This window comes from Cyprinus carpio, chromosome A24 (genome assembly GCF_018340385.1).
Source record: "Cyprinus carpio isolate SPL01 chromosome A24, ASM1834038v1, whole genome shotgun sequence".
NCBI lineage: Eukaryota > Metazoa > Chordata > Actinopteri > Cypriniformes > Cyprinidae > Cyprinus > Cyprinus carpio.
Window position 1 is genome coordinate 19,476,975 of NC_056595.1, and position 10,926 is coordinate 19,487,900.

A 10,926-nucleotide genomic window follows, 5' to 3' on the forward strand; every position below is an offset into this window, starting at 1 on the left:
TAATGAATGTGATGTAGAGTGACAACCGTCAATCTAATTTTGACTTTGAGGTGATGTTTAAATACAGCAGGCATATGAAGGTGATTCGGCTCTTCTTATAGCGAGCACCACTTGGTTTGAATTTTAAATGGCCAGTGCAGATAATTGATATGTATATCTCTGCGTCTTATAGGGATCGTCATGAAGCATGCTTATCTTGAGTACATCCAGGAGAGATGGCACAACACAAGGCTGCATTTGAAATGCAGATGCATGTTCACAGGAGCTTCATTTGGATTCTGCGAATAGCCGGATCAAGCACAGATGTGAGACAAAGCTCTATAGAATGAACACAGTCATTTGTGGCAAAGACTTTTTTTCTAGTAATAGGCAGTAGAAAAGGTGGTAACTTTCAGCAGCATCTTTCAGGAGTAAGTATTACCGATGAGAAAGGAAATGAAAGTTGGATTGGTGTGAAAAGGTTTAATGTCAATATAAAGGTTTTGTGTGGACCTTTCTTATATGGGATAAAGCTGGTTTTCAATAAGATACCGGTGCTTGTTCACACTGAACATAATCTGATTTCACCTTTTTTTTTCTACTGTGCTTGTGTATCATGAATTATTTAAAAAACTACTTTTTTAATACTAAATGTAAATGTACTAATAGTTATGGGCGTTCTTTTTAGGTGAGCAGACTATGAAGAACAGAATCCAAAAATCAAGTTATGTGTAATTTTTTAGGGAGAGAATATCTAATACCGGCCATAGTCGAGTCGGGCCCTGATGACTAGAACTCAGAAAGTGTTCTATGAGGTTTTTTTATTATTGTATGTAGTGATGAGGTGTGTTTTTTGTGTGTGTGGTGTGTTCTATAGTGTATGAGAGATTTTAGTTTTTTTTTTTTTGTGAGGTGTGCTTGTTGGGAGGACATGTTTTCCTATAATGTGATGTTCAGTCCTGCTTTGAACGGACAGTCCTGCTTTGCATGTAGGTCTTGAAGTATGGAGATGTTGTTTTAGCTTGTATGTTCTGCAGAATCAAAAGTTAGCTAAATTCATGATTAATTAGAGCCTTAAACAGGTTGATATTCTGGACTAATTGCTCCACACTGAATATGTGACTGCAGTTGTTGTTGTTTTTTTTTTTTTGTTTGTTTGTTTGTTTTTTGGTGAAGGCTGATTTAGTTTGTTATATTGATCAAATCGTTTATGTGTAATAGTGTTTAAAAGCTTCAAGCAGTTTTAAGTTCATGCAGAATGCATTTTTGAAAAATTTGAAAAATGGAGGTATTGAGAGAAATCGAAACCGTAATTATGAATATTTTAATTTAGTACTGATATTTAGTGATTAAAAATATCTAAAATAAAAACATAAACAAAACCGTTCAAAAGTAAGATTTTCTTTTGAATATTTTAAAGAATGTCTCTTTTGCTTGCCAAGACAGCATTTACTTGATCAATAATGCACTAAAACAGAAATATTATTACAACCTTTTGTTGTAATAATACTTTAATGTATTATTATTTGTATTTTGATTTGGCTTTTAAGAATTTTTAGATATTTTGAAATTAATGAATAAATTGAAATTTATTCGAAATATCTTTTGTAACATTGTACATTTCTTTACTGTCACCTCTGATTAGTTTAATGCATCCTTGCAGAATTTTTTTTCCCAAAACATAAAAAAAACAGATTCTAACTTTTGAACAGTTTTGTATATATAAAATTATTATTTTCCCCAATATTTGTATATTCTATATATTGTTTCTGCTTACATTAGGTGCTAAACCTAACACCCTTAAATTCTTAGAGTATAGTCGAGTATCTTTGAGCTGAACGGGCTAAATTTATTTAAAGTTACCATTTTTGCTGCATTGATGTATGGTATTTAACTGTAGTTTTTACAAACCATTTTGGTCTTCCTTCATTTAAGTAATGAAGAGACTTCCAATTGGTCTTTCACTCATGAGTCTGCAGTCTAAGGGGGGAGCAGCACACTAGTTTTTGGAAAAGAGCTGCAAACACACATTAACACTTCTTCAGGTTTGAAGAATGAGGTGGCAAATTAAGTCAGAATAGTTGGCAGGATATCGTGAGTCAGTCCATTTCCAGAGTTTCATGACTTTTTCAGACTCCCGTGGGAGAAGACTTTCTCCAAAAACTGTCAAGGCAAACTAAGACTGTTTGATAGACTCTTTGAACAGATAATGTAATGTTATCAATCCTGAACATGATAGATGTCCTAAATACAATAAAAATGTCATTTTGGCCTTCATGTGATGTTAGTTAAAGCATATCACAGCCGATGCCCACTCGGCCTGACAGGAAGGACACACAGTATCACTCTGGAAAAAACTTCACTGCGGTGCAACAGTGTGTAAAATTGATATTTTGACAATTTACTCTCTGCAGCTTTGAGGCAGTCCAGAGGCTTTGCCCTTGACCTGTAAGATGACATTTTGTCTCGTTCAAAAAGACAACATGGTTTTTGACAGAAGCCCTAAAGGCAGATGACTGAGGACTCAACCAGCTCCTGAATCACACATGCAAAATGTAGGACGCAGGAAAAGTCGACATGCAACAATACTCACAACCCATTTTATTTTTGTAGTCTGACGTAGTCCTAAGTGAAACGGATAAAATAGGGATACACTGTTATTAAATTACAGTAGCATTTAAAAGTTTGGGGTTAGTACCATTTTTTTTTTCTTTAAGAAATTAATAATTATATTCAGAAAGGATGCATTAAATTAATCAAATTGACAGTAAAGACTTTTACATTGTTGCAAAAAATTATATTTCAAATAAATGCTGTTTTTTTTTAAGCTTTATATTTATCAAAGAATCCTGAATTTTTATGTAATTAATATCAAGCAGCACGACTATTTTCAACATTGATAATATTTCTTGAGCACCATTTCACATATTTACTGTATTTTTATCAAAGAAATACAGTCTGGATGAGCATAAGAAACTTAATTTAATTTTTATATATATAGATATTATATATATATTAATATATATATGAGATATATATATATATATATAATAATATACATATTTACTGTATTTTTATCAAAGAAATACAGTCTGGATGAGCTCTGTATTGTTTTTTACAAATAGATTGAAAATAAAATACTAAATAATGAAAATAAATAATTTCACATGCTACAAGTTAATTTAGGCATCACCATATTATAATGTACGCAATAAAAATTTGATATTCTTTTTAAGATTTTCTAAAGATTATATTTAATTAACATTGTTATTAAATTCTTTGTGATTTTAAAGATTAATTGAGAGTTGAAAGTGAGCATTAGATGATGAAAAAAGACCTCACTGCTTAAATAGCAATATGTAAATACTGTAACAAAAATATGAACTTGATATTTCTGTTTTTAAAACCTCCAGAATGCCTTGCCACATACACATCCATTGAAAGTGCATTAACTGTATTTTGTATGAGATTTGAGTCTGCATTAAGATCTTTCTGGTTTATATCCTCCCAAAATACACAGTCATACATATTGAGATTTGAGGACACCAAAAATGCCTGCTCACCCCAACTCCCGGAGACAGAATAAAATCAGGTCACAATGTGACAATGACCTTTGAATCCAAGAGAGAGACTGAAAGAGCGAGACTGCACTGTAGCGTCTCCGACTCATGCAAGGTAACAATTACTGTCTTTGTGTGGCATTTCCTCAGGAGTGATGGTTGATTATCTACGACCTTCAGTGCTGACACACATGCAAACACCAGAATGAGTCGGCAGGACTGTCCCACATTTGTCCACATTTTCTCATTCACTTGCAATGACGTGACTTACAAAGTCACAACACAAATCCCTCTCTGGATGGATAGGTCTGTTTTGGCCACTCTGTCTTTACCTGACTGATCTAAATGAGTGTTGGATAACTGTTCACTGGCTCGTGAGCCTCCCTGAGAGCATACACACACACACACACACACACACACAGTGACATGCCTATATCCATTCAAAGAAGACTCATCCATTAAAGGGATAGTTCAACTAAAAATGAAAATTCTGTCATCAGTTACTCAATCACAAGTTGTTCCAAACCAGGATGAGTTTATTTATTCTGTTGAACACAAAAGAAGATATTTTGAAGAATCTTGGTAACCAAACTAAAAAAATACTATGGCTACCTGTTTGGTAACCAACATTCTTCTAAATACCTTTTTGAATTCAACAGAAGAAAGAAACACTTATAGGTTTGGAACAACTTTATCTCTTTAATTCACACCATAAAGTCTCTGTATTATCAATCTGCCAATATGCCAATGGACTCTGTACACTTAAAAATAAATGTTTTCAAGGGGGCTTTCGCAGCAAATGCCATAGAAGAGCCATTTTTGGTTCCCCAAAGAACCTTTCAGTTTTTTGTAGTGCAAATAATGTTTTTTTTTTTTTTAATCTAAAGAACCTTTTTCCACTGTAAAGAAACTTTTGTGGAGTAGAATGTTCTGTGGATGATAAAGGTTGTGGAACTGTCATGGAACCATGGAAACCTTAAAGAAAGAGTGTATTCGTTTTGAAACCATTCTCCTTATGTTATTCCCCTTTTTTCCATCTGATATGTCTGAATACTTTAGGAGGTCTTGTATATTAAAAAAGCAGTTTTACAGTAATTATGTATATGACATTATGAATGTTTCAACATTTAAAAAAAGTATCGGTAACAGAAGTTAGATTGTAAGTTATTCAGAGCACATATTTTCACCTAGTCACAAATAGATGCTCGCAAACAAGTCAAGTTCACCTGAGAATGTAACCATAACAACAGTAGGCTGCTAAAGTGCTTTCTGTCACTGTTTATGCTCTTTTTGCTCTTTTTGTGGTATATGTGTTCTATTGGTTTTATGTTCCATGTGTGGTTGTTGAGTTTTTGTGTTTTCATAGTGTTGTTTTTTGGGAGAAAGGTGCATTTATATAGACATCGTTTATGTGTCTCATTTGTTTTGGTTTGTTTGTTCGTATTGATTTGTGTTTTTGGTGTTATTTGATTTTTATTTATTTTGGAGGATATTTACATTTTATTTTAATGACTAGATATCTATCCAACCAGTAAAAAACTGTTACTTTCTTTCTCTCTGATTTCAGATGTACATCACATTTACAGTGAAAGCCAAAGGAACTCGTCTGGCTAAACCAGTCATGTCTTTGGGCCTGATGTGCCTGGCTTTTCTAACGGGTATTAACAGGGTGGCGGAGTATCGTAATCACTGGTCTGACGTCATTGCCGGCTTTATCATCGGTGTGGCCATCGCCACCTTTCTAGTAAGTTTTTCATCAGTTTCATGTTGTATATTTCTGTTGGGCTTATTACAAACATATAATGTAACAGTTAAGCCAAAAATGATAGTTCTGTCATCGTTTACTCACTCTCATGTCATTCTAGACATGATTTTCTTTCTTCTGTGAAACACACAAAAAAAGGTGTTTTGCAGAATGTTCTGGCTGATCTTTTCCATACAAAGTGAGTGAACTGGGACAAGGACCGAGAAGGTTTCTTAAAGGAAAAAAATCTTAAAGGGATACTCCACCCCAAAATGAAAATTGTGTCATTAATCACTTACCCCCATGTCGTTCCAAACCCGTAAAAGCTTTGTTCGTCTTCGTAACACAATTTAAGATATTTTGGATGAAAACAAGGATGCCTGTGACTGTCCCATAGACTGCCAAGTAAATAACAGTGTCAAGGTCCATAAAGTAGTTGTCAGAATACTCCCATCTGCCATCAGATGTGCAATCTGGGTTATATGAAGTGATGCTGTACAGTAGTTTTGTAACAAGCAAACTATCAGGGTGAGTAAATGATGACAGAATTTAAATTTATTTTTTATTTTTTGGTAAACTAACACTAGTGACAAACGTGGCGTTTAATGGCCGAAGTCCAGAGCAAATTACATATAGCTCATCTAGCAAGGATAACAGCATAGAGAAAGGATCATGTTGGCTGGTGGGAAGCTAAGTAGAAGAACCTCTCATACACTGACATTCTAGAGGACAGCTAAGCTCATGCCAACATCTAGCCCTGTTACAGACCCTCTGCTCCAGGCTTTTTATTCCCTTAAAGCTAACTGTTGCATATAAGAGCTGCCAAATGCAGGCAGATGGATTTCACCCTCATGCCACCACCCACATCTGGACACATCATGATGCAGGTTTCCTCTCGGGGCACAGGAGATGAGAGCAGAAGCTAATGCATTTGTGGAGACACAATGACTCTTGCTTTGCTGAACTGCAGGTATAAATTTTGTTTCTGTAGGGACTTTCTGGACTTCAGCTTGTAGAATCAACTTGATGGTTGAATCTATACGCCGAGGTTTAGAAAGAATGCCACATTTTAAGATTAAAAGGTAGCAATGAAAGGAAATCCATGAAATTCAACCTCTCATGGGGTAAATTCAGCATGTAATGCTCTAAATCCCAAGCTCTAAACTGTGTTTTACTTTGATCAAACAAATGCAGCCTTGGTGTACATAAGAGAACTTTTGAACCATTAGTGCACACAAATTTGATGCTTAAAATAAATTCCTTTTCAGCTTTTGCGAGATGTTTTCTAGTCTTGCTATACTTAAGGCTACTTTGAGTATGAGAAATAGTAATAGTGATGTTTGCTTTAGCAAGCACTGCTAATGAGAGAGTCCACTGCGTGTAATTAATGTTTAAGAATTCGGATGTGTTTTCTTTATGACAGCCTCCAGCCCAATGTGCAGATAAGGCCAGATTTTAGCATGAAATATAATAGTCCCAGTAGAACAGATAAAAAGATTGTTCTGATGTAGGCTTCATTGGGACAGAGATGCCCACAAGCTATGGAGCCACGAAGACTATTTCTTTTCCGTCATACCACACAGTCACAAAGGGAAATTTTCGAGAGCTGTGATATCCTAGCTGCAAATTTGTCAAAGATTTTGTGGTCATACTCTTTTTTTTTTTGAGAGATTTCCCCCTTTTGATTTTATTAACGATCAGAGAGTGAATTAAATAGTTTAAAAAACATTTCAGAACTCCTGTCTAACTTCATTCCAGTCACTGTCAAGATAAAGAAAAGGATTCCTGAGAGGTCTCACAGAGATTTCTCTAGTAATGTCAGACTGAGCTCTTTAATGAAGATTTGATTGACTTCAGCTATTAATTTGTCTGAGAGATCTATCTATCTATCCTTCTATCCTTTTATCTATCTATCGTTCTAAATTGTTCTACCATTCTGTCATCTGATCTATCTGTCTGTTGTTCTGTTGTTCTATAGTTCCATCATCCATCTATGCAGATTTTCTTAAGCAAATGTAAAATTGCAGTCATGTTTTCTGTTCCATTGTTTATATTGCTAGCTTATCAGCCTCTGGTATTGAGGGTCAGACAAGTGTTTAGCCCTGCTGCGAGGCCATTACGAATCCTCTCCGGCGACTAGGATAGTGATTTATGAAAGTATTTAGCTGCCGTTTTGTTGGAGGAAGTGCACAAAAAACCATGTGATTAGCTGACACGCTTCAATTATTGAAATTGCATGTGCTAAGCTTTCTCATCGCGTAAGCAGTCCGCTCTTTAAGATATCGGCCTCATTTACAACACGATGGGTTAGTGATTCAAACATGCTCTGTTCAGCTGGAGATCCGGAAGCTGCATATATGACGGCTGAATATAAACTGCCAACAGAATATGTGACCTACTTTGGCCCTTGGCTGCTGTGTTGGAGCTTTTTATTAATATCATCAAAAGATTTTGCACAGGAGTCAGAAAAGGTGGACATTCAGCAACATACAAATACACATTTGGATTGGAGATTTATATACAGCAAGCTGTGCAAGCAAAACACAGTAATGAGGGTTTATGTAAAGCTTGATTATAAAGCTCTTTTGTGTTTAGACTTTTCGGTCTGTCTGTCTGTCTCTATCATTTTATGTCTATCTATCTGTCGAGGACTCTCACATGGCTGCTAACAAAATTTCTGTTATTTCATTCTTCTCTCTTCCTACTGTGACACAAGATTGTCCCTGACTGTACGTGTGATTTAATATTATCCGCTTCATCGACAGTGCAGCTGTATTGTGTTGACTCTATCAAAAAATAGAAAATACTGTCACCATTCACTCACCCCCTCAGATTGTTCCAGATGGAAGTCGGTGACTACCAGCAACTGTTTGGTTACCAACATTTCAGGTGATTTATCCCTTTAAATAATGTTATATTTTTACTGTTTTCAGGTGGTGTGTGTGGTCCATAACTTTAAAGGCAAACAGCTGCTGAACGAGGATCCCCCACAGGACCACCTAAGCAGCAATCCGATGGTCAGCTCACCTAGGGTTGAGAGTCCGCTGGAGAAGTACATCGCTTCACAGGTACAGAGCACAGTCGACAAAAACACACTTGATATCTGTGCAACCATGCTCTGAAATGAGCTGCCACATGGTACATGCCCTGTGTGCAGAGTGTTGAATCAGCTCTCAAGGGCCCTAATTGTGTCAGTTTGAGCGCTTGCATCAACAAGATGTGCATCCGTGCGCTCCTGTCCCTCAGGTGACAGAACTGAGAATGGATGATGAGGAGTGGTCGTCCCGCTCTCTGAAAGGCCGTCTCCTGAGTTTCTTTAGCTGGATCACAGGCAAAAGCAGCCGCTTCAGACACCTGCAGAACACAAGGCAATAAACGTATGCGCACCTGTGTGAGGAGCTCAGGCTGCCAAAGCTCTGGAGTACAACCACACGTCATTAAAACCCAGTTAAAACCCAATCATGTTAATTTCAGTTAAACAAACCAATTACCTGTACCTAATTAAAGCCTAATTAAAGCATACCCAGAGCTTTCCTTTGCAGTTCAGTCTTCATGGTTGCATCTAATCTTCTTCTGAACTTAAAGTTAGTTCACCCAAAATTTAAATTGTCATTAATGACTCACCCACATGTCGTTCCAAACCTGTAAGACCTCTGTTCATCTTCAGAACACAGTTTAAGAAATTTTAGATTTAATCCGAGAGCTTTCTGTCCCTCCATTGAATATGTATGTACGGTATACTGTCCATGTCCAGAAAGGTAATAAAAACATCATCAAAGTAGTCCATGTGACATCAAAGGGTCAGTTAGAATTTGTTGAAGCATCGAAAATACATTTTGGTCCAAAAATAACAATAATTATGACTTTATTCAGCATTGTCTTCTCTTCCGGGTCTGTTGTGAGCACGTTTATTGTTTTATAATGATTAATTATTTTGTATGTGTAATTTTTTATTGTAATATTACTTATTTATCATTTATTATTGTAATATAATGATTATATTATTTTGTAAATATTCAACAATTATATTAATTAATATTAATAATCATACTTCTAGTTCTTTTTTAAGATCCTATACATCCCCTCATAATTTGCACTTACTATTTATTTATGATTTACCATAATTTTTTATGTATCCCTGTTATATACAGTTTTTTATATACTATATCTAGTATATACAGTTTTTATTTATATTTTGGATTAGTTTTTGTTTTAATGTTTCACCTTATTTTAAATTAAACTTGTAGTATTTTTTTTTCATTTTTATCAGTTTTTACTTTTTTTTAAATATGTCTATATAGATATAATTTAAGGTTTCCTTGTTAACTATCTGAAATAACTTTTTTTTTAAAAAAAATTGTATATTCAAAGTTTAATTTAAATATTAAAAAATTCATAGATTTTTAATGGTTTTAGTTTTAGTTAAATATAACAACCGTGGTTATATGTTGTATCATAAAATAAATGTAAGCCTTTTTTTCACCCTGTGAGGTGTTGGTTGAACACCCATAAGCTGTTCAGTATGTTGGTGTTGAGTTGGATGACCTAAAAACCCTCAGCAATTCTGCACCTCGACTAGAAGTCGAAAATGCACTACTAAACCCTCAGAGACTTGAAACACGTTTGAAAATCCTCAGTTCCTGAGGCGCTACCAAGCAGCCGTTATCCTCCATGGCAGAGAGTCAGACCTTGTGTTCAGCTTTTAATTAAGCCACAGGCCACCGCTGAGCCCCGTCAGACTGTAATTAAGCTGCAAATAAACACATTTATTTACACATTCATTTCACAATTTTGCAAGTAAGTAAACCAGAGAATCATTTAATCCCAGATTGCGCTGTTGATTTTCTCTCTGCAGTACTGTATATGAGGGATTAAATGTTGCTCTTGTTTTCTTATTCTGCTGCAATAAAACCATTTGGGAACAATGTGGGTTCACAGATGGTTTGTTGAAATGCAGCAAATAAAATGTGTATGATATTGAGGGCTCTTTCCACCAATAAAAATGCTAATCTTCTTTAGTCAAAGGTGCCTATTCAGGATATTTATTTGTGATATCCCTTCATCCTTGTAGATGAGGTTTGGATGCAGTAATGTCCCGTGAGGTTTCTGGAACAGAAAACAGACGATTCCACTTTGCTTTCTGCTGAAATATCCCCCAGACAGATTGCTGTCAGAAATCATAATGCTGTTGAAAGTGGAAGGACAAGGCGAGGAAAATCCGCATCTCTGTTTTGTCTTTTCAAATCACAGAGACTGCGGGATCATGGCGGATGTGACTGGAAGCAAGAAATAATTTGTTTGGCAAAATCCACCCCATATTCTCTGCAGAGGTCATCAGCGATGTGACCTGCGGAGCGCTTTTCTGTGATCGTTCTTCATGTTTGCTGAATCTCTGATGAACTCCAGCTGGATTATTTATGAATTTTCTAATGCAGCTTGTAGTTTCACTGCCATTTACTTCATTGCATTGCATTTCTTGTGGAGTCCTAAATTCTGAGACTCATTGAAAGGCTTGTATTTTTATCATTTAATACAACATTTTTAATAATAATAAAAAAAAATAACAATTTGAGTAAAAAGTTTAGTTTAATTTTTTTTTAATTAATACTATTATTCAACAAGGATGCATTAAATTGATCAAAA

General features: G+C 35.3%; 1 protein-coding gene across 4 annotated transcripts in view; it reads left to right on the plus strand.

Moving 5' to 3' along the window:
• LOC109049425 (phospholipid phosphatase-related protein type 5-like) overlaps window positions 1–10,926 on the plus strand; it is a 41,423-nt gene that overhangs the window by 29,005 nt on the left and 1,492 nt on the right. For 3 of the 4 annotated variants that reach the window (XM_042714559.1, XM_042714557.1, XM_042714558.1), the window contains 2 exons: window positions 5,107–5,283; window positions 8,217–8,351. In XM_042714559.1, coding sequence (XP_042570493.1) covers window positions 5,107–5,283; window positions 8,217–8,351 — 312 coding nt within the window. Of the gene's footprint in view, window positions 1–5,106; window positions 5,284–8,216; window positions 8,352–8,529; window positions 8,813–10,926 lie in introns of those variants that run through there. The other variant, XM_042714560.1, reaches the window with a different exon arrangement.